This window comes from Panthera uncia (genome assembly GCF_023721935.1).
Source record: "Panthera uncia isolate 11264 chromosome A3 unlocalized genomic scaffold, Puncia_PCG_1.0 HiC_scaffold_11, whole genome shotgun sequence".
NCBI lineage: Eukaryota > Metazoa > Chordata > Mammalia > Carnivora > Felidae > Panthera > Panthera uncia.
The window spans coordinates 33,841,360-33,866,609 of record NW_026057578.1 but is presented as its reverse complement, the minus strand read 5'-3'; the positions used below and the strand labels follow the sequence as shown (position 1 = coordinate 33,866,609).

The 25,250-nt window shown below is 37.8% G+C and overlaps 1 protein-coding gene across 1 annotated transcript in view; it reads right to left on the bottom strand.

Annotated features, from left to right (window-relative positions):
• The window catches only part of PLCB1 (phospholipase C beta 1), a 400,603-nt gene that overhangs the window by 42,279 nt on the left and 333,074 nt on the right, over positions 1-25,250 (bottom strand). Inside the window, exons 19-24 of the mRNA XM_049649824.1 lie at positions 24,319-24,473; positions 21,661-21,825; positions 19,548-19,647; positions 18,766-18,870; positions 17,613-17,722; positions 1,358-1,490 (exon numbers count right to left, since the gene is read on the bottom strand). Coding sequence (XP_049505781.1) covers positions 1,358-1,490; positions 17,613-17,722; positions 18,766-18,870; positions 19,548-19,647; positions 21,661-21,825; positions 24,319-24,473 — 768 coding nt within the window. The remainder of the gene's footprint in view (positions 1-1,357; positions 1,491-17,612; positions 17,723-18,765; positions 18,871-19,547; positions 19,648-21,660; positions 21,826-24,318; positions 24,474-25,250) is intronic.

The following is a 25,250-nucleotide window of genomic DNA, read 5'->3' as shown; positions in this document are numbered from 1 at the left end:
TTCAAAATATCAAGTTAAAAAAATCAAGTGCTAAAATGCCAAATTTTCTTATACTCTCCAAAGCATAAGACTATATTTACTCACACATTTCAATGACTTATTATATTCCAGAAGTACTCAAAATGTTTGTATTTGGTATATAAAAATCTTCATTTGAAAATATCACTCTTTATGATCAAATCTTCTCAACCGTTATTGATCTCAACAAACTTCTTAAAAGTACAGGCCGCAGTTCATGAGCATTTGATACAAATTCCATAGTATTTGTTCTTTTTAAAATCTCACTCTCATGAGAAATACACCTCCCCTCCCAAATCAAAGATCTGGATTTCATCACTACCATGCTGTAGTAGGACAAGGAGGGAAGGAGACGGGAAGCCATACCTTCATAAAAAGAAATTCTTCTCCCTTTTATTTACTTTAATATTAGCCCATTCAATAAAAAGTTATTAAGTACATGATATTCCTCAGGTCTGTGCAAAAGAAGCATCAGATTGAAGCCTATCCTGGGAAGCCTACCATCTATTGGTAGATAGATAGAAAGAGGACATACAAATGACAGAAAATTGCCTAATGCAGTCTTAGATCAAGGTCAAAGTTAGCTGCACTGAAATCAAAGGATTTTTCTAAGAAGTGAGACATGAGTGGACTTCTGGGAAGGAGCAGAATTGCTGAAAGCAAGAACTGAGTTCACAGGGAGCTATGCCCTGCTGGCTTCACTCTTCACTAGCTATGTGGCCTTCAGGAAGTGCTTCTTCATCTCAAAACCAGTTTCAAAAACAAACAAACAAACAAAAAAAAAAAACCCAGTTTCTTCATCTGCCCAATGGGGACAATGACAGAATCTACCCTTATAGCCCCAGTCTAAGGGTGAAATGAGTCAATCCATTTGAAGAGCTGAGCAAAGTGCTCACCACATGATTGACATCCAAGGTCATTGAAAAATAAGTTGAAGAAAGAAGGAAAGGAATTCTTGGCAGAGACCTAATTGGTGAGGTAGAAGTAAGAAGATGCTTGTAAAGCATAGCTGTTTAGGAGGTACATGAAGAACACTTCACAAACCCTGCCAGCACGTGGGTTATAAATAAAGACATGGAAATCTGGGTGATGCTTTGTCGTAGCTTTGTAAGTTATGGTCAGAGCTAGATAAGCACTCATGAGTCTCTTGGCATAAATAAATAAATAAATTCATTCATTCATCATACATTTCTGGCATTCATTCATTCATTCATTCATTCAATACACATATCCTCCTAAGTCCATGCATCTGTGCTCACTTGATGCTCTGGGGAGCCAAATTGTGCTATCTCCTTCAGTGTCACAAATAAACTGGAGGCTCTCTTTTCAGAGTGTTTACCTGGAGCTGGTTGGCTGTGGGGAGCCTGGGAGGGTGGTTTGGGTGCCAGGGATGTAGTGTGATTCACTCCGTTTTCTGCTGGAGTTGTCCTGGCTTCACTTGGAGCTTCTGATGGTGTTTCCCCAGGATCAGCCTGTAATCATAAACATAGTTTCACTTTTCACATTTTTTCCCCTGTTCTTTTATGACCTTCCTAAACCAACAAGGCTACATTTGATAGAATTTTCACAATTCATTTGGAATCTGAAATATCCAATTGAAGCTGTCTAGAGAGCAGGGTAAAAACAGCATGGTGTTTAACTGTGACTATGGTAGGTTAATTGTATTAAAAAGCCCCAGTTTGTACACCTTCCAATGTCTATGCCGTTTTGTAGTGCCCTCTCACATTGACTCTGGATATGATCATGTGATTTGTTTGGGCCAAATAAGAGAATAGCAAATTTGATGCAAGCAGATTGAAAAGGCACTTGTGATTTTTTCCCGTCTTTCTCAGACCCCTGCTACAGCAGTGAAGGGTGAGACTTTGTGGAGGAAAGCTGAGTCATCTAGGTAAGGATCTCCTAGACCAGCCAGCCCCAGGTGATGACAAACACAGGAGTGAGTCCAGCTAAGATGAGCTGAGCCTGGTCCAAAGCAGCAGAACCGCCCCACTGACCAAATGACTCATGAAAAGTAGTACGTAGACGTTGATGTTGCAAGCCACTACATTTCGGAGTTGTGTGTTATGCAGCCATAGCTAATTGTTACAATGGTTACAAGCATAGAATTTGGAGTCAAACTTACCTGGGTTCAAATTCTGGCCCTGCCACTTAATAGCAGTGCAAGTCACTTAACTCTCTGCCTCAATTTCCTCATCTTTATAGATGAAGATATGCATGTACTGGGTGTCCTAATATTACCTACACTCTAAGATTGTTTAAAGGATCCAATAAGTTCATTAAAAAAATTTTTAGGTGTTTATTTATTTTTGAGAGAGAGAGAGAGAGAGAGAGAGAGACAGAGCATCAGTGAGGGAGGGGCAGAGACAGAGGGAGAATCCAAAGCAGACTCCAGGTTCTGAGCTGTCCGCACAGAGCCCAATGTGGGGCTTGAATCCATGAACTGTGAGATCATGACCTGAGCTGAAGTTGGACGTTCAACCAACCGAGCCACCTAGGCGCCCCTCAAATAAGTTAATATTTACAAAATTCTTAGAATAGTTCCTGGCAAAGAGTGAATAGGTGTGTGTAAACTAAATAAAGCTTTTAAGCTTGTGCAATACTATCGTTGAATAATCATAATTAATGCACTGGAATTTATGAAATCTCCACTCCATTCCCTCTGGCAGCTAGTCCACTGTGTCCTATGTGAAATAGACTTTTAATAAATGTTTGTTGAATAAGTGTTGTTCCTTATAAAATAATTGCCTCAGTGGTCATCACATACCATTGCAATGAAGCTTTTCAATTCTTAATTGCTCTGCAACTCTTTTCTTAGAACTGCCTTCCAGGTTCATGGCAGACATTACTGACAATGGCTAGCCCAGTGTTCTACTTTGTAGTACAAAAATATATTAGGAAATAGCCAGAAGTCATTCAGAGCCTAACATTATGACATTTTCTCATGTAATTACAAATAGCGGAAGGTCCTATGAAAATATTTTTATAAAATGTAAGATGAGAATAACTGTCACAAGTGGCTTTTACACTGTCCCCCAAAGCATCGTTAAAACATGAATTCCAAAACTGCTTTAAATGAGAGCAGAACTTATTTTAATTCAGCAAATCATCCCTATGTATCTCCCATGGCCTGCTCATGACTAGTGTTATTGAAATGGAAGAGATAAACCCTGGGACTAGTGGCTGGAAGTGAAGGGGGAAGGCAGGAGCCTAACGGAGAGGCTCAGCCAGCCTACAGAACTCACCATGCTAGAACTCTGCCTTTTGAAAAACGGCTACTTTGGATGGGTAAATTCTGGTTTGGCTGCATTATTAAGTTACATCCATCAGGAAAATTATCCCTAGCATCAATATGCCAAAGAGAAGGATTGTATATTTTTTCTTTACCAAGAAATTGCAAACTGGGGGCACCTGGCTGGCTCCGTCAGAGCAGCATGTGACTCGTGATCTCAGAGTTGTGAGTTTGAGCCCCACGTTGGGTGCAGAAATTACTTAAGTAAATCTTTTTTAAAAATTGCAAACTGGAGGCATAGGGTCCAAACAGAGCACATGGAAATATTTTCTTGGGCTCACCCGATGTTGCCAAGTATTTTAATTAAGGAGTTTCTATGTTAATAAAATGAATTTCTTACTTTTCTTGAAAAATACAATTGGCAACACTGTGCCTGCATTCCCCGTGTTGGGCTAGAATCTAGTGGTTTCTGCCCCTCTGTGGATCATTTCCTCTTTACTTATTTAGACTTTTCCTGCCTCACTCCTACAGGTGTTTGGGTTTGTGGGACACTTGAGAAGGCTGAAATGCCATAGGTGTTTGCCCACAAAATTCATAAAGGATATGCATTTACAATGCACAGGAGGGACTGAATGAAGGGGAAGGTGGGAAACAGCATTGGGACATCAGCAAAGTCATCTTCTTTTTTTTTTTTATTTTCTTTTTTTTATCTTTTGATTTTTGTGTTTTTTTTTTATTTTTTTTTATTTTTTAATATATGAAATTTACTGTCAAATTGGTTTCCATACAACACCCAGTGCTCATCCCAAAAGGTGCCCTCCTCAATACCCATCACCCACCCTGCCCTCCCTCCCACCCTGCCCTCCCTCCCACCCCCATCAACCCTCAGTTTGTTCTCAGTTTTTAACAGTCTCTTATGCTTTGGCTCTCTCCCACTCTAACCTCTTTTTTTTTTTTTTTCCTTCCCCTCCCCCATGGGTTTCTGTTATGTTTCTCAGGATCCACATAAGAGTGAAACCATATGGTATCTGTCTTTCTCTGTATGGTTTATTTCACTTAGCATCACACTCTCCAGTTCCATCCATGTTGCTACAAAAGGCCATATTTCATTTTTTCTCATTGCCATGTAGTATTCCATTGTGTATATAAACCACAATTTCTTTATCCATTCATCAGTTGATGGACATTTAGGCTCTTTCCATAATTTGGCTATTGTTGAGAGTGCCGCTATAAACATTGGGGTACAGGTGCCCCTATGCATCAGTACTCCTGTATCCCTTGGATAAATTCCTAGCAGTGCTATTGCTGGGTCATAGGGTAGGTCTATTTTTAATTTTCTGAGGAACCTCCACACTGCTTTCCAGAGCGGCTGCACCAATTTGCATTCCCACCAATAGTGCAAGAGGGTTCCTGTTTCTCCACATCCTCTCCAGCATCTATAGTCTCCTGATTTCTTCATTTTGGCCACTCTGACTGGCGTGAGGTGATATCTCAGTGTGGTTTTGATTTGTATTTCCCTGATGAGGAGCGACGTTGAACATCTTTTCATGTGCCTGTTGGCCATCTGGATGTCTTCTTTAGAGAAGTGTCTATTCATGTTTTCTGCCCATTTCTTCACTGGGTTATTTGTTTTTCGGGTGTGGAGTTTGATGAGCTCTTTACAGATTTTGGATACTAGCCCTTTGTCCGATGTGTCATTTGCAAATATCTTTTCCCATTCCGTTGGTTGCCTTTTAGTTTTGTTGGTTGTTTCCTTTGCTGTGCAGAAGCTTTTTATCTTCATAAGGTCCCAGTAATTCACTTTTGCTTTTAATTCCCTTGCCTTTGGGGATGTGCCGAGTAAGAGATTGCTACGGCTGAGGTCAGAGAGGTCTTTTCCTGCTTTCTCCTCTAAGGTTTTGATGGTTTCCTGTCTCACATTCAGGTCCTTTATCCATTTTGAGTTTATTTTTGCGAATGGTGTGAGAAAGTGGTCTAGTTTCAACCTTCTGCATGTTGCTGTCCAGTTCTCCCAGCACCATTTGTTAAAGAGACTGTCTTTTTTCCATTGGATGTTCTTTCCTGCTTTGTCAAAGATGAGTTGGCCATACGTTTGTGGGTCTAGTTCTGGGGTTTCTATTCTATTCCATTGGTCTATGTGTCTGTTTTTATGCCAATACCATGCTGACTTGATGATGACAGCTTTGTAGTAGAGGCTAAAGTCTGGGATTGTGATGCCTCCTGCTTTGGTCTTCTTCTTCAAAATTACTTTGGCTATTCGGGGCCTTTTGTGGTTCCATATGAATTTTAGGATTGCTTGTTCTAGTTTCGAGAAGAATGCTGGTGCAATTTTGATTGGGATTGCATTGAATGTGTAGATAGCTTTGGGTAGTATTGACATTTTGACAATATTTATTCTTCCAATCCATGAGCAGGGAATGTCTTTCCATTTCTTTATATCTTCTTCAATTACCTGCATAAGCTTTCTATAGTTTTCAGCATACAGATCTTTTACATCAGCAAAGTCATCTTCTGGGCCTTGTTCCCTGGTTCGAATAAGGTAGGGGAAAGCTCCCCAGCCTCCCAGCCACAGGAGGTGCCCATGGTCACCAAACTCAGCTGCCTGGGAGACAGGGAAGGAAGGTGCTCCTGTTCCATGGGCATCTGACCTTTCCCATCGATAGCCTGGTAGGTTTCTGGAACCATGTGGGAGATAAGTCACATTTTCCCCAATGTGATCGCTGGCTAAAATCAGCCCTCTGGAGAAAGCTAGGGTAAAAGAAAATTTTGATAGAGGAAAGAAGGAGGTGATGGCAAGCCAGCTTTCATGAAGGCAATGACGTGTGGCTTTTTTTGGCAGCCAAAATTAGTGTCTTGGGGGTATCAGGCTAAAAATGTGCTCAAAATGAATCCAGCCAGCTTATTTTTGCCTTGTATCAGGTTTGCAGACATTCCATGTAGCTGTATGCCCTTGGGAAACCAAGCTCAGTCATCAACTTGAGTCAAGTTGAAGGAAAAATAAATCTTTGCTTATCAAGGTTATGTAAGACAAAGCCCTACATCCCAGAAACTGACAAAATGTATGAATTCAGAGATTTTTTTTTTTTTAAGCAGATAAATGCTGAGTAAACATACAGGCACACACTTTATAGCTGTAATTGAGGATAAAGAGACCAGCAAGGTTCGGTGCTGGATTTTGAGGTAAGCTTTGGAGAAACGCTCACTCAGTCCAGCGGTCACACAGGTAGATGCCTTCCCAGGCAAGGTGGATTGTATTGCATAATCCCCAGGGGGCGCCATTCACACTGTACATTAATGGACTGTTAATGGAAATGGTAGAAATGAGCAAAGCGGACCAGATTTAACGCAACAGGACAAAGTAGGGCCATGCCCAGAGCTGGAGAGGGGGCTCCTGGAAAGGGGGCAGCTGCCACTCAGCTTCAGCCTTTAAATGCCCAGGCTTCGAGTAAAGCTGGAAAACTTTTTTGCATGAAATCTGCTAATTTTAAATCACTGAGGCCAAACAAACCACATCTTCAGATCACATCTGGCCCCGAAGCTGGCCATCTGTACACTCTGCTTGGAGCAGCAGAGTTTGCCTGGAATTCTGTGACTGTGTCAGGGCAGGCAATGCACCCACAGTAACAGTGGAGTGAGAAGGGTGTGCTGGAAAGCCAGTGGGCCAGATGATCTGCAGCCCACCACATCCCACCTTCATGCCCCAGTGGCCGGACAAAGGTGTAAAGAAAAGGATGGGTGAGGAGGACTAAATGCTGGACTAAGGAATTTGGGGGCTCCTCGACATTTTGTTGTTTTTGTTATTTATTTATTTGTTTGTTTGTTTTTTGTTAGTTGACACTTGTCAGGTGTCTCTTACGATATTCTGAAAACATTTTATTTATTAATCTAGTGAGAATCTATAGCAGCAAATTGAGAAGACTGGTGTTTAAAGTATTTTGCTAACCAGGGACACTACATACAAATTCTAATTGACCCTTCCCTCATGGAAAGTGGTAACAGACAGCTGTCAATCACCAAGTGCTTAATCTTGTTAGACACACCAGCCTCACTGAGGCCAATGTAGGCTGCCCTTTTGACTCCACTGTAAAGAAAAGAAATCCAAGGTGTTATTAAAGGTCTTTACTAAAGACTTTATTAAAAGTCACAAAACTTGCTAGAGTCCACACAGCAGCGGAATTGATGTCTGAATATGTGTTAGAGTCTAAAGCCTGAATTTCACTATGGGTCTCCTTCACTCTGCATTCTACACTAACAGCAACGTTTACAGAACTACAATAGTAACTTCACTTGCTGCTGAAATACAGAGATGTATAAATGTAAACATCATTCTCAAAGAGCTTACTCTGTTACACTGAAAAGGCATTCAGGTATAAAAGGCTAAATGAGTTAAATAGAACAGCTAAACACAAGAGCTGAAAAATTAAAAATATCTATGGTAATATAACATTATAAATGTTTTGACATCATCACTGAAAGGTTGAGTAATTCCCCTTTATAGATATGTAAGCTGAAATGCAAAAGCCAAATTCCTTATCCTGCTCAAAGAATCAGTGGAAGTCAACACCCATGACTTTATTTCTCCCCAGGCTTTTCCCAAATATTTTTTTTTAGGAGTTCAAATAAAATGAACATGAAATCCTTTCATATTGTAGTGAAAATTACTATAGAAACAAAGAACAAGAAATGTCTGCTTTTTCAGTTTAATGGAGAGATTCCTGGGATCCAATGAAATAAATTCCAAAGAAAGAAGGTTCAGAGAATATAGTATTTTAGTTGCGCTGGATACTGCTTAGTTGGGTGGAAACAATTGTGCAGCAGAAGTGGGTGCCTGCCCTCTAATGGCCAAATTGGAGAATTACATTTTTTTCCTTCAAAACATGGAATAAAGGACTTGTTAAAGCCAAGATTTTATGTAAAAAATAATATCCTTCCTATTTCCAAAATGAAAAGAAGTAAGTTTAAAATATAACACAAGTAGGTCAGTAGAAGGATAATTTGAAAGGCCATTTTTACAAGTGTTGGAGGAGATGCCATTTGGTACACTGGTTGAAAAAATTTCCATCCAGGACATTGCAAATTTGGATCTGACAAGCAGTAGAAAACTAGAATTTGGGGCATTTGTGTGGCTGATATAGTAAGTAAGGGGTCTTCCAAATACGAAATATTTACTGTACTATTGGAGGTGTTGGGTCATGGGCCACCTAAAGGTATTGGGTTCTGAGTCACCTAGAACATGTAGTCCTTTCCATGTAGTGGTTAGAATGACAGTGTCTTGATGCAGATACCAGATGAGGAAGATGCAAGGTCATCAGTTTTTACAGAACATCAAGGGCAAGGCTTATAATGTCATCATGTGGAAATCCAGTCCACTCAGGACAGATAAGGGCAGTGAGGATGGCTTTGTCAGAACTAGCTTTTTCCTCAAGAAAGAGCTTTATTAAATAACATGTACAATTCATACCTTGAATTTATACCACCTGAATGAAATTAAGTAATGTATCTACTACACATTTCTTTTTTAATTTTATTTTTAATTTTATATTTATTTATTTTTGAGAGACAGAGCACAAGTAGGGGAGGGACAGACAGAGAGGGAGACACACAGGCTCCAGGCTCTGAGTTGTCAACCCAGAGCCTGATGCAGGCTTGAACTCACAAACCGTGAGATCATGATCTGAGCCGAAGTCGGACGCTTAACCAACTGAGCCACCCAGGCGCCCCTCTACTGCACATTTCTAAGGAATCAAAAACATTTCTAAAAACCACTTCCCGATGTATGTATTTTGAAGCCTTTCAGGATGAGTATACTAATATTTGAAGACTATTCTGAAATGCATCATAAAATAAGATAGAATAATGGATGGATAGAGGGATGGATGGACAGATAGCTATAGATGTCATAAAGGAAATGCATTAAAATTTAAATTGTGGAATCCAGGTGATTGATATATAGATGCTCATTATATAATCCTTTCAACATTTGGGTACGTTTGAAAAATTTTATAATAAATGATGGCAAAACCATACTTTGAAAAATCTACCAGAGTGAGTTAGAAGGAGAAGACAGCTTTAAGGAGCTGAATAAATTCATCTGGTGACTTCAGTTTTTGTCATATCTGTGATCACAGAAAAAATCATCAGTATTCCCAAGGTATCTTTCTTGAAACATTTATGACAGCTGCAAGTTTACATGTATATGCATGAATTTTAATTGTTAGCTTCTTCCTCTAGATTATATAAGACCTATGACAGCATCTGACTTTTCTCATCATTATATGTATATAGTATATAATGCCTAGCATGGTGACTGACAAAGTTGTGTTCAAAAAATTTTTTATTGAATGAATAAATGAAGAAATCCACATTTTGTTTTCTGCTTATGCATAATCACTAGATATCTATCAATGACAAGTTCCTGAAACTAAAGAACCACCTAATTGTTATGCTAGCATAAGGAAACAATTTGTTTGAATGAACGAATCACTGAGTGAATGAAGATGCTGTTCTCTTGTCTGTAGAGAATTTGCATCAATTCATAACGACAATAGTTTATTCAGAAAGATTAAAGGGAGATACTATTTTATATATGTTATATATGTTATTGTTCCTGCCAACTTTAACTTATTAGAAATATTTGACATAGTTTCCAAAGAAATCAGAAGAAATGAGCTCTTTATAGGTGGGTATAAATCATGGACTCTTTTTAAAGCGTATTAGACCAACCGCCCTTAACATTCATCTTGTGGGAATGGATCTTTCCAACTAACTAAGCCAAATCATGTGGCAAAGACCAAGGTCAGTTGCTCACAGAACAGATCCTGGACAACTCCCCAAGAAGAGAGTTTCTCCTGGAGCCCTACTTGGGTTTCTGTGATGAAGCTGACATTTTAGAGTGCCTGGAATAATGGCTTTTTAATTCCACGTGGGGAGGGCCCCTTATAAGACAGCTCCAAAGCATTGGTTCTCAATCAGTGGTTCCTTCACCAGCAGCATCAGCATCACTACAAACTCATTAGAAATGCAAATTCAGGGACACCTGGGTGATTCAGTCCCTTAAGTGTCGGCTTTGGCTTAGGTCATGATCCCAAGGTTCACAAGTTTGAGCCCGCATCCAGCTCTCTGCTGTCAGCACAGAGCCCACTTCGGATCCTCTGTCCTCTCCTCTCCCTCTGCCCCTCCTTCGCTGGGTCTCTCTCTCTCTAGAAATAAATAAATAAACTTGAAAAAAAAAGGAATGCAAATTTGCCCCAGACCTAGTCTATCAGAAACTCTCAGGGTGAGGCCTGGCAATCTGTGCTTTAAGAAATGGGCCACCTGGGTGGCTCAGTCGGTTAAGCCTCTGACTTCGGCTCAGGTCATGATCTCCTGGTTTGTGAGTTTGAGCCCCTGCATGGGGTTCTGTGCTAACAGCCCAGAGCCTGGAGCCTACCTTGGGTTCTGTGCCTCCCTCTATCTCTGGCCCTCCACCACTCACACTCTGTCTCTCTGTCTGTCTCTCTCTCAAAAATAAAAATTAAGAAAAAAAAAAAGAAGTGATCCAGGTGATTCTGACAGATGCTTAAGTCTGAGGGCCTTGCTACTCAAAATTTGGTCCATAGGTCAGTAGCATCAGCATTACCTGGAAGCTTGTTAGAAATGCAGAATTTTGTGCCCTGCCTCAGACCAATTAAATCTGAATCTGCTTTGTAACAAGATCCCCAGGTGATCTGTATGCACATTAAAATCTGACAGGCCTTGCTCTAGACAGTGAAAAAACTGTCATTGAGAGTCACACTTTTACAGCCCCTATGGTAGGGGACATGGCACGGACTCCAATATTCAAATTTCTGGATGTATTGCTGTTTTAGGCAGATGAACCTAAAGCTCCTTATTGAAATTCATCAACATTTAAAAAATTGTTAATGGAGGAGGTTTGTGAAAGCAGTGAAAATGAATCAGTCATTGAGTAATTTCATATCAAATGCACATAAGGGTCTTCTCTGGAGAACTCATTTAAAAAGACTCTTGTTCCTCTATTTTGTGACTACTGATATTAGGCAAGTCGATCTACACTTATAAGCAACTGTTCCCTCTTTTAAAGTTGGGGATTACATGTTATGTATTACGGCTCAGTTTTATCCAGGGCACCCAATAAAATGCCTTGTAAACTCCAAACCTGCACAGAAATGAAAGGGATGGTGTCATTATCTAAAGATCGTCTCCAAAAAGGCAAACTTTCTCTTCCTACTTTATTGGATGCTTTAAGTTTAGGGATTGTGAGCAACTATTGTTTCTATAAATTGGTAATTTGCTAAATTATTATTTGAGGAATAAATTTTTCATTTAAAGAGATTCCAAAATGTCACGCAAACCTCATCTTTGATTTCAGCACCAAATTCTTGAACCATGGATGAGGTATCATGCTTCTGTTTTAGAAGTATTAAAAGACATTCCAGGTTTTCTTGACTTAAACACTGTAACCTTATGAGAGTACCACCTTGAATTTTTTGCTGTTGGGTTTTGCTGTTGTTATCTTACTGGGGAAATTCACACCAGACCATCAAAACTTTTTCTTGTCAAATAATCAGATCTCATCGAAGATGCCCACAGTGTCATACACTGAAGAAGGAAATAAATGATTTTTGATATATTCCAACTCACTTATAAGAACACATGAGTCTGACAACTTAAAACATAGGCCTCTTGTAATAAATCAAATTTTGGTATTACTAAACAACTATCCCTTTCAACATCAAAATGAGATGAAGGCCACTCCCCCACCTTCACTTGTATAATACGCACAGATGACAGAGAGAACTCTTCAGAACAAAAATTTTGGCCTTGAGGGTTGAGCAAGGTTTGGGGCATCATGCACTCTGTCTTAGATCATAACTTTCTCCAAGGGTGGAAATGAACACTTGGTGAATGAATGCAGCAGCCTTTATAACTTAGAAGGTTTGAGTTGGGGGGTAAACGAATTTTGGAGAAGCCAATGTACAAACTACTCAAATAGAATCTACATATATAAACCTAACTTATTGCAGAACAGTAATATCGAGTGATTTAAAGTGGGGGAAGGAAATCTTGACATTTGATTCAATAAAAATTCAACTCAAAGGATGTTACTATTTAAGGTAAAGGTCTTTTATTCTGTGCTCAGTTAGCCAAGGAACATGCAATAGAGGGCAAAACAATGAATGAAGGGCTAGTTCTTGTTAAAGGTTGCTAGAATATTTCAGTTTTGTTACTGAGCTAGTACAACAGGGTGTAGTATAGACCCTTGCTACTCAAAGTATGCTACATGCATTACCCCATGACTTACTTATGAGAGATGCCGAGCCTCTCCCTACCCAAGACCTACTGAACCAGGATCAGCATTTTATCATAAGGCCCTGGTTTACACATTGGACTTCTAGAAATGCTGGTATAGAATATGACTCCTGGAGCTAGATTGCTTGCATTTCAACACCAACTCTGCTCCTTACTGGTTTGTGTGACACTGGCTGAGGAACTGAATCTCCCAGTGCCACAGTTTCCTCATCTGTTAAATGGGGATAATAATAGTAACTAAGACATATGGATATTTTAAGACTTAAGTGTGTTAATAAAATAAAGGGCTCAGAACAGTGCTATGTACATAGTAAGCACTCAGTAAAATGTTTCTGCATATCCTGATGTGTTAAAACAAGACATGTTTAAATATTGCATTTGGACATTAATAATGTCACATAACATTTTGTAATCAATACATTGGATATTTACTTCTTTCTCTTTATAGGTGTATTTTAAAAATAAGAAAGAAGGAGTATTACTGATGTCTCATTAGGCATTTCTATAAGCACATTAAAACAGTAGGGTTGTGAAACCATTTTTAAAAATTAATAGTTTTTTTTAAAGAAAAAAATATATACATAAAAATGTGCTATAAGGATATACACCAAAAATGTTAACAGTTTCTGCAAGACTACTGAGGGCCTTTGTGTGTATGTGTGTGGTTTATTATTTAAAAAAAAATTTATATACTTTTTTAAAATAAAGAAATAACTATGAATATCACAAAGCCTTTGTTATAATTAAGATCAGTCAGCTTTTCACAACCTTATTAACCCAGCATCCTGAATGACAATTGTTTTTACAGAAAAAATGAATCCAGCCACGCAAATCTCTATTATTACATAAATATATATGTTGGATATCTATCTATCTATCTATCTATCTATCATCTATCTATCCTTTCACATGATCTGAGACAAATGTGTAGTGTTCAAAGCATGGGGGAATTTTCAACTTGCCTACTTATTTGGTTTGCAAATTACTCTATGAAGATAATTTATTAAAGTCTTACAAATCTGGGAATATTTTGCAGTCCAATGAAGTCTTTAATTTTCAAATAGAAATGACCTTTATAACTACCAAGTTAAAAGGATTATACTAAAAAAGTCTTTGCTGCTAAAATAGTGTCTCCAGTGCCTGCCATGTCCTAGATAGAATTTTCTTTTGAGAAAACCACAGCTACTTATTTTCAGTGGCCTCATTCAAACAAACTTACATCATTACAAGACAAGATAAAGGGCACACTGGTGTTCAAAGGTGTGAAATGACTTTTCCTTCCTACCATTACATGGTAAGGGCAAATGATTTTTTCCCTCCAGCTTCAAAAATGAGGTCACTTAGGGTTTTGACATTTCAAAGGAAGAAAAAATTATATTTTCTCTGTTGGACCATATGGAATTTATGGAATTCAATGTCTCTAAAATTATTTCTAAAACTGGAAATGTCTAAATATCTTCTGAATTAACCAACATTATACATTTACTGAAAATCCTTGCTGATCACTATTGCTAGAGGAGAAACAAAAATAAAGTTGATCTAAAATGCTACTTCTGTATATTTTATATCCATTGGTGTTGCATTCTTTCTACATAGATTTTTGATGTGATGTCTGGTGCAAAAATAAGGCTTTGAAAGGACGGCAGTGTGAAAGAATCCATGACATCTTGAAGGCCGTGGATCTCCTATTTGTCAGAGTGACATTTTTTGCAGTGATTAGAAAAATGGTCTCTGGTGCATCAGTAAAATACTCCATTAGGAGACTTTTACGTCAATTTTTGTACTATATAAGGAGAAATTGGTAGTGTCTTGAAACGTTCTCTTCAACTGAGTGTTCACTCTTGGAGAACCTAGCTAGTGAATAGATAGAAACTGATGATAGAAAAAGTATTGTTTCTAGATAGTGATAGTACATGCAATTTAACTTGCAAATGCTTTCTTTGAACTTCTATTTCCTAGAAAATAAAACATATCCAGTTGATTAAAGAGATTCCTGTTTTTCTAATTGAAAGAGAATGTTATTAATGATTATTAACATCTACATAAATTATCTTTACTTTGAATTATCTTTTATTTATGTTATATTATATTTTATATTTTATGTTAGAAAGCCAAAGAAGGTAGAAAAGAGTTGCAAAGTTTCTTGTAACTTTCTAAGGAGAGCCTCTACTTCCATATTGGTGTCTACATGAGCAAAATGAGAAATTAGTTGAATCTTTCTCCTCTTAATCTTTTCAAAGACCATCGCGGGGGGAGAAGTACTATGATCTGTGAAGAACCACCAGAATTAAAGACATACTATTGCCAAACATTCAAATTCTGGTTCCCAGGCAAAAAATTCAGAAAGGGCATTCATCCTTGACTTCAAGTATAAAGCAGCAGCTATCTGGCATTGTTGCATTCCCTATAGTCAGAATTCAACACGGGGTGCTTGAACGCATGATTTATTGAGACACTGCTCTCAGGAGAAAACTGCAGGAAGATGAAGAAAGCAGGGTAAGACAGGGAAAGAAGATTAAGTTAAAATGTGGTCTCAGCTTAAAAAAAAAAGGGGAATGGGCGCCTGGGTGGCTCAGTCTGTTAAGTCTCTGATGCTTGGTTTCAGTTCAGGTAATGATCTCACGGTTTGTGAGTTCAAGCTTCGTGTCAGGCTCCATGCTGTCAATGCAGATCCTGCTTGGGATTCTTTCTCTGACTCTCTCCCTTTCTGTCTCTCTCTCTCAAAATAAAAGGATAAACTTAAAAAAAAAAAAAATATGGTCTCAGCCTGAGTCCTGCCTTAGTCTGATCCAATGGGGGCTCAGGAGTGTGAACTGCATCACAGAAGTTGTCCACCCAGAAGCAAGGGACCAGGGCTTTTATTCTCCTAGATCTTTCAGTTGCTGGGCATGGGTCACCGCCTTCCCAGAATAACCTGCCAGACATCTCCAGGAAGGTAGCTCCTTTCAGCCCAGGCCAGTCCTCTGGAGAAGTCTATGGCCACAAGACCTTTGTAGCCCACACCTGCAGCAGTGGGTGAGGCAGCCCTTGAAAAGAAGATCTGGGTAGGACCCCAGGAGCAACTGCTTGCAGCATGTGAAGACCCATCCAGATGTGGGCCCCACACGAGCAGTGAGTGCTTGGACTAACCCCTCAAAATTCAAGCAGGGGGCTCAAGTGTTTCTCACTGTTTTGTTCCCCCCCCTCTGCAGATGCTAAGAATAGATGTTACAGGCACAAATAACTTTGGAAGCACATTCATATCTTCTGTTAGGCATAATTTTTTGGCAGTGGAAATTTTCCTGTAACCCTAATTATGGCATACGTGAGGTATGTGGCATTATTTATGAAACTTACTAGTCTAACTTTAAATTTCACTGTCTAACGATCCTATAGAATATGATGCCACCAGTGTAAATAAGAGCCTGGAAATTTTTACTTTTTTTTTTTTTAATGTTCATTTATTTTTTTTTTGAGAGAGAGAGAGAGTATGTGTGTGCATGTGTGCATGCGAGTGGGGAAGAGACAGAGGGGCAGAGAAAGAAGGAGAGAGAGAATCCCAAGCACACTCTACACTCGTCGCAGAGCATGACATGGGGCTTGATCCCATGACCCTGGGATCATGACCTGAGACGAAATCAGGAGTTGGGACACTCAACCCACTGAGCCACCCAGGCAGCCCTGGAAAATTTTACTCTTATGTTAAATATTTTCCTTCCCTTCCCTTCCCTTCCCTTTCATGTTTAATTAGCTCAATATCAAAAGCTCAATTATTAGCTCAATAAATCAAAAATTTCTAAAATTCTATACAAAAAACAAGTAAATAACCATAGGTGTGCTCAAAAATGTATTTACATATATTCACTGAAGGTCTGTTTAAATAGTGGAGCACTTCAAATATCCAATAATAGGGGACTGGAAAAATAAATTATGATATGGCTATATGACAGAAGACTATGATGAAGTCATTAAAGGTTATGTCGTACGCAGTATGTGAAAATAAAAAGTTGAAACACAGATTGTGAATATTGTCCCATTTTATGAAAAAGTAATAGTTGTGCATAAAAAGACTAGGTACGTATACACTCCATATATACAGTGTTAAGTCTGGTGGTTTAGGTGTTTGAATTATAGGTAATATCTTTAGGATTTTTATTTTATCATTTTTAATTTAAATTTTTTTCTATGAGAAACCCAGGTTTCTTTTGGAATAAGAAAAAATCAATTTAATAAATAATATTAACTTTAATGGACTTGGTATTATAGTTATCCAAACAATTTTCAAAATGTTTTTCCCATTCTGATAGTTCTCCCTCCATTTTTTTTTCTATCTTCTTCCATCAATTTATCCTCTGAATATTCAAGTGAAATGTAAAAAGAGCTCATTTCCTTCACTCTGTTTAATATTGGTATCATTCCAATCATTAAATCATACTTCACTTTTTTAAAAATTAAAGCGTTGTCAGTCTACATAGAGGCCTTATATTTTTAAATTTCACTTCTAATATTTATAGAACTTCCTTAATTATTCCTTGCATTGTGACATCTAATTTAGAAAAATATATCAATTATTTGGAAATATATTATAATATATAAGTATAAAATGAAATAATAATAGTAAACATTTTATGGCCCATACTATGCACCAAGTATTTGTATTAAGTACTTTATGTATTCTAAGAAGTCACAAAAGCACTTTGAAAATCCTGCACTTTAGATTAAAGACAAAAGAAAATACTAAATGACTTGGTGATCATCTTCTTTTCTAAGTGCTTTAATCACCTTTAACCAATATGAAATCAGTTAGAAACTTTCACCTGAAATGGCAAGATGTGGACTTTTCAGTGTAGTCATAAAATATGATGCTGGTGTTGGCCACAGAATACCAGAAGAGAATGAAATATGAACAATTCAGTCAATCATGTAGATGTTTTATGAGTTAATGCTGAGCTCCATCAAAGTGGTTTTCCAATGTGCTATTTTCTTCTCCTGAGGTGTGATGTTACATAAGCAAAGCCAGCCAGTGGGTGTGGAAATCATGCTTAATGCCATGCATAAGATTAGAACACTCTCTCACCTCTTTCTTTACTTCTTCTTCATCTTCCAGTGTCAAAGCAGCCAGTTGCTTTGCTCTCTGCTCCATCAGATTCACATATCGTATTGGATTTGACAAAGCTTCAATCACATCTAAATACGGAAGAGACATTTTAGGATCAAAGGTCCTAGATATATTGATTATCCACCATTCATTCATCCATCCAGTCATCCATCCATCTATCCTACCTACCATCCATGCATTTACTCATCCATCCATGCATTCATTCATCCTGTCTACTCACCCACCCATCCACTGATTCATCATCGATCTTCCACTATTCCATCTAACCATGTAAGTACCCACTCATCCATCCGATATTTTGGAAATGGACAAGAGTCAAGACTCTTTGCTACAACCTCAGGAAGATAAAACTCAAAGGAGTTCAGCTCTGACAACCAAACCGGACAGACCCCAACCTGGGATGCCTCAATGCTCTGTATTTTTTTTTTTTTCTTGAGAGGTCCATCCATTCCAGCAATGGCTCACACACTTGTTCTATTTGGCCCAAATAGGTCTTTCATAAATGAAGACCTTTCACATAAAAAACCTGCTTTCCAGACTGTTTAAACAATCCAAATGTTTGGCAGTACGAGATTCATTCACATGTGATTCTGTCTACCTGGAGAGAGTTATGGTTGCCATCTTTGGATGGACATGTGCTCCAAGTTTGCCATAGTCTCCACCACTCCCCAGTACCTTACAACTAGGCTACTTAACATTGTAAGTATTTAAATTTATGATTCCTGGTTGACATTGTCACAAGTTAATTCCTCTAAACTTAGAATCTCACCCACGAAAAGGACCTGGCTTCTAAAACTGGCTGAAGATAAATTCATTGTACAGACCTAGATACACTGCTGTAGTACAAGGTAGCCTGGATTAGAAAGTGCTGGCCCCAAAAGAATACTAATACTAGTAGATAAATATGCTCAATACTTTATTGGGACTTAAGTGAAATTAAATTAAAACTTATTCACAAAGTTTTGAGCAATTTAATAAACATACATACACAAATAGAAGCGATTCTGAGGCCAGAATTTCCTGCCTAGTTTTGGTCCAGTTTTCCTTCCACTAACCCACAAAAATATGGATGGCCCCATATGGAAATATCCCCTCGAGTCAGGTTTTTTACCTGCATATGTATCTGGGACATAGTCTTTCACCTCTATGTAGACAAAGACAGCTGGGAGCATCAGAGGCTGGTTCCTCTCATTCCGCAGACAGATGTAGTGATAGCCTGGAGGGTGACATTAATACTGTGCATTGCATATTTTATCCACAATGTTAGTTACAACACAGGAACATCTATGTGATGGAAGCGTTTATCTTAGATGACTTTGGATGACAAACAGGTCACTTCTTTCTCATTTTAATTTGCATGGTTTTGAGTGATATTCTTTTTCTCAGCAGACAGGAAAATAATGTCAATTCTGATCATTTTCCTTCCCAGTCATGTTTTTCCCCACAAAAGAGAATTTAAAACTGTATGTCATAGACTGAATTATTGGTCCAAATTCTTTTACATGATATCTTGACTTAGGGCTTAGCCATATGCTTTGCTTTGTTAATGATGTGGTGCAAACAGAGGCTTAAAATGAACTTGCAGAGTCAGGCTTGACCTGCATTCCAGTGGGTTGCCACAAAAGTCCACACTGTGAGTGCCACTGCTCCTTCAGCCTGGGCCCCTGAATGAGCACTTGTGGAACAGACCTAACTCCAGACCACAGCCTGAAGCTGTGGCTGAGCCCAGCCACACCCTGTGAACCCACAGACCTGTGAGCATAAAGATAAAACACTTGTTATAAGGCATCGAGTCTTCAGATAGCTTCCTAAATCATGCTTTAATAATCACAGATGGCAGTGATGGTTTTCTTTACAACTTTGATAAATAGTTTCTCACCACACTATTCGTACCTGGCCGAATTGCCTGTACAGGCAAGATCCGGTGACCGATAAATTTACCTCCTTCTTCATAAACTGCTATCCTCAAACAGGCCAGAGAAGGAAGAACCACCTAGAGGGACATTAAGGACACTCGTGGTTACAAGAAGGTACAACTGCAAGGAAGGATTAGAAAGGTAATATTCTAACATGCCCTGTGCTTCCAAATTCACATAGAAGTTTCTACTTAACTAACTGATAAAAAGGTAAGTTGTTGCTCTATAACTTTGATTTTCAAAAGGATTACCAGTGATATGGCTTCATCTATGTCTCATCACCTTGTCCTGATGAGGAATTTGTTCATCATGTAGACCATTTACTTTAAAAAAAAAGTTTTTTAATGTTTATTTGTTTTTCAGAGATAGAGAGAGACAGAGCACGAGCGGGGGTGGGGGGTGGGCAGAGAGAGAGGGAGACACAGAATCCGAAGCAGGCTCCAGGCTCTGAGCTGTCTGCACAGAGCCCAATGCAGGTTCGAACCCACGAGCCGTGAGATCATGACCTGAGCCGAAGTCAGATGCTTAACCGACTGAGCCACCCAGGCGCCCCTAGACCATTTACTTTTGACATGAACATTCTCAAGATGGAAATGATAAAGGTTTAAATATATGTTTAAATATAAAGTTAGTAGTCTTATCACTATTTGAGCATTGACTCTTACATTTTCAAAGCAAATTACTTTTATACTTTCAAAGCAAAAGCAAAAGTACAAAAGAATAGCTTTTAGGAGAGCTTTCAGAGTGAGATTGCTTTATAAATAATTCCCAAATAATCAACAATTCCTCCTTCAATGTAAAACATGTGTCAAAAACATAGGGCTAATTGTACCCTTAAAAACTTACTTTTGGTAAGAAGAATAAAGTAATATTTATTGACTATTTTCAAAGTGCCAGATATTTTATAAATGTCTTTATTATATCAGAAAAATTCTTATTGGGGTGCCTGGGTGGCTCAGTCAGTTAAGCATCCGACTTCGGCCCAGGTCATGATCTCACAGTTTGTGAGTTCAAGCCCCGCGTCAGACTCTGTGCTGATAGCTCAGAGCTTGGAGCCTGCTTTGGATTCTGTGTCTGCCTCTCTCTCTTCCCCTCCCCCACTAAATAAATATTTTAAAAAATTTAAAAAAAGAAAATATTAATAACTCTATGAAGTAGACACTGTTATTAAATCCAATTAACATATTTAAAATAGTGGGAGCACAGAGACCTTTAACACAAAACTCTCTTCACAGAAGATGGCCTTTGTAGATCTTTTGGCCAGTTAAAAGCAAAGGGTATGGTAAATAGTCTATTCCACTTTTTACTGGACTACTGTCCTCCTTTATGTGACAAGCACGTGTGAAGAAGATTTGCTTTTTGGTGAAGGCAGTGAGAAGGCCCAGTCATATGAAAAAGGTTTTAACTCTATCAGACAGAATCCAGACAAGATAGAATGATCAGCTACCAGAGGCTAGAGATTACATGAAGTTTAATTTTTTTTAATATTAAAAATTTTTTTTAATGTTTATTTTTGAGAGAGAGAGACAGAGTGTGAGTGGAGGAGTGTGAGTGTGTGAGAGAGAGGGAGACACAGAACTCGAAGCAGGCTGATAGCTCCAAGCTATCAGCACAGAGCTCGATGCAGGGCTTGGACTTGCAAACTGTGAGATCATGACCTGAGCCAGATTCGGATGCTTAACTGACCGAGTCACCTAGGCGCCCCTAATTAATATTCTTTTTTAAGAAAGTACAGACTTCCTTCTCTCTGCTACCATATTATTCCTTACTTCCCACTTCATTTGAGTTACAATGAAAATGTATCATTTATCACTTGTATTATGAGAGGATATGAGTTAATTTATATGTTTTTCTGGTCTTCCAAATGAGGTATACTAGAATTAATTGATTCACAACACAATTCTGAAAATCCAAACAAGTGATTCACAGAGATCTTGAATAGCTTTTAAAATAGTCCCCCAAAGTGCTATTGCTTTATAAATGTGTAAATTCCCAAATGAAGCTACAAATAATTCTTCATGTAATTTTTCCCTCAGAGTGAAACACCTAGAATATGCATTTATATCTCATATCCAGGATATGTGACCAACCTTTTTGAACACAATGGGCTCTTCTTCCCAGACAGGATTTACAGCATTTCCTTGTGATGTTTTGGTCTTAAATGCCTTCCTCCTTGTGTCCACAGGCAAACCAAACATATCCACTTCCACATAGGTCCCAACTTTCTTATCAGAAAGAAACTGACCTGAAATAATCTAGAAAACAATAAAAAAGGAAGTCTTGATAAATGAATAAGTGATATAAGAGAACACTTTAGGGAGGTACAAATGCTGGTTGGTAGAATTATAACCAAAATGAAATAGAGGCAAATGTACAAATACAATTTTTCATTTGGTTAAAGAACTGGTAGAGGAACCTTGAAAATGGTGAGTTTAGAAGGAGTCAGTTAATAAGACAAAGTTGTATAGGAGGAAATAAATGAACAAATACCAAAAAATTGATGAGATTATACTTTTTGTACTTGAGATACATCTGTTAAATATTGAAGATTGATCTTCAGAGCCAACTAAATATAAAGGTTTTTCTAATACTTAAAGAGGTTACAAGAGGAAAAAAAAAACCCTCACCTTAGCAAAGCCACAATGATAATAAAAACAAAAACCAAATATTAACTTAAACTGTCTAGTCCAGCTTATCATCACTCCTAACCCCAACCTGTTAGCCATCCACACAATTATGGGTATCCTTGCCTAGCTACAAAATTTATGGATATTGTAGAGTTAACAGAGAGTTTAAAATCACATATTCTGGTGGCCAAGAGCTTTCTGAGCTCAAGTTTGTGAAAGAGAACAGAATTATCAAGATGACGGCAGGGCTAGAAATGGGACACAATGGTGGCCTGAGAATGGCCCTCAGTGGCTCAGCAAGGCCAGTAGCTACATGCTGATGTGGTCAGAAATTCCAAACAGGTTAGAGAGAAAAACGAGGAAGAAGCCATCTGAATTTGCCCAAGATAACTCATTTTTCCTGAATGTTCTCTTTAGCCTGAATGTGTGGGACCTGCTAGCAACATTCTCTGTTTAATTTGAGGTTCTACATGAGAACAACTTAGCAGACATTTTATATATTTGAAACTTCCAGGTCATGTGAGTCACACTGGGAAATCAGATGCACCAAGGATTCTGTGTGCTTAAGATGTTCGATTAAAGCAGAGGTCCTTAGCTAAATTAATGACACTAACCCTCAATGTTCCCATCAGTAACATAGGATGGTGGAGTACCTCTTGAGTTCCCAAGTCCATTCTGGCACTATGACTTCTATGTCAAAAGGTCAAAACAAAGGTGCCACTGGACGGACATGAGCCAGATCTTGGGTCTGGCTATCATGTTAAAGACAGGATGGGCTGTCCATTCCAAGGACACTGACAACTGCAACAGTGTCTCCATTCTGGACTTGGGCAACGGTTCACATCCGTTTGGGTCTCAACTGTTTTCCCTCAACTCACTTTCTATGTTATTTTTATAACTACTTACACTGTCATGGTAGAATTTAAAAAAATAAATAAGCAAGAAAACATGCACAAAACAAGATGAATTGGAGGACAAGAACAAAATTATTAGTTTGATCCAACTACACCAACAATTGACAAGGGTTCTAAAAATAGCATTTTGTCAGTGTGTGCTGCTTACGAGTTTATCTTCATCAAACTCGGCAGGAATTAAACATCCTTTGCTGAAAAGAATTTCCTAAAATAAACATAATCTCCAAGCTCTAATTCTGCCAACTCCACTCTTCAGATACATGGTGTGAAGTAATTTCAAAAGATATAATTTTGAGACACTTCATTGAAATTTTATTTTTGATGTTCAGTATCAAGTGACATAAATTTTAAAGTAAAAATGGGCTCAATAGGCTTAGGGTAGATATAAATTAGTAAAACTGTTACTTTTTTTTTAACAAAGTTTTTCATATGCCTTTGGTTTAAGGTCAATCTGAAAATTGAATTTATGTCCAATAAAAAACATTTCTTAGTTCCACAGTTATCTAGCTAAACAAGGAAAGAAATAAAACTTTAGAGAAGTAAATGAAACAGCCACAACAACCAAGAGCTTATAGAATTCATGTATAAATCTCCTTAAAAAGATGATTTTTCATTCATAGTATAAAATATTTTCTTATAGCTAAAAACATTATATCTGATATAACATCAATTTCAAAGACTGCAGAAATCATTTTGAATTTATATTTTAGGGTCAGGTATATATCTAATGAAGCAATTCTTTTACTTAGGATCATTACTATGTGTTTTAAGTCCCTGATTTTCAAAATGGTAAATTGAGAGCTTTTATTCAGCCTTTAGCAATTTAATGAGAGAATACTTTTTCTCCAATTTTTCTCAGTGTGGATATTTTTCTAGAACTAATGGAGAAATAAAAGACCAGAAGGTTTTTTCCAACATAGGTCAATGATCTTTACACCAAAAGAAAGGACCGACCATGGAGACTCTCCAACTTGGTTTATTGATTTAAGGTCCAATTTATCCTACTAAAGAGTAGGGCTAAGTCCCTTTATCCCATGCGTGGAGCTTCTGAAACTTGTAATTTGGAGAGAATTAGTCCTTAAAAAAATGCAAGAAGGAGGTGGAGATATTGCTAGCAACTAAATTTTTGATGACTTACTTCTTTATGCAATGTGGGTAATGTTCAAGACTTTTGTTGGTGACAGTTTTGTAATAGAGAGGTACCTACCTTCACAGATAAAGTGTTGGCCACTATCCCATCTACGATGCCTTCGGTGAATGGATCAAAGTGCTTGTCGGGTCTCCTCATGAACTCTGGCTTTAATCTGTAGCCACTTTTCCCATTGTATTCATACATCCCCATATTTATTTGCATAGCCAGGTCTGAATATCAAAAACACAAACCTTATTGTGATGATATTCATGTTTAGAGCAAGAAAGTAAGATTGTATTATAGTCCATTTTTACTACCCCTTTTAAAAAGAAATATTTCTTCATTTGTAGAAACTTAGGAAACACAGAGAAGAAAAAAATCTAGCTGTACTCCAAATCTAGAGATGAACCACTGCCAACTGGTTGGTGTATATTCTGTTTTTCTCTTCTAATATGTTGTGAATGTGTAGTATGTCCATTTCACTAAATATTTGTCTGCTTTACTTTTAACAGCTGTGCAAACTCTTTTTGAATAGATTCATTTGCTAAATCATTTTGAAATCTTTGAATCCATCATTAATGGCAGTCTTAGGAGTGAAATTTCTAGGTCAAAAGATGTGTTGTAGGAAAATAATGTGTACTTTTTGATGTCCTGCCAAGATGTCCTTCAGAAAGCTCATGCCACTTTATGCCTCTAATCCATGCTTTTGAGCATAGACTTCCCTGCACCTCACCAAAAAGGAAAACATTCTTTTTTTTTTAATTTATAGGAAAAATGATTTCTTTAAAAAATTTTTAAAAATGTTTATTTATTTTTAATTGTATTTATTTATTTTTATTTATTTATTATTTTTTAAATTTATTTTATTTTTATTATTTTATTTTACTTTATATTTTATCATTTTTCTTAAAAATTTTTTTTAATTTTTATTTACTTTTGAGAGAGAGAGAGAGAGAGCATAAATGGGGGAGGGGCAGAGAGAGAGGGCGACACAGCATCTGAAGCAG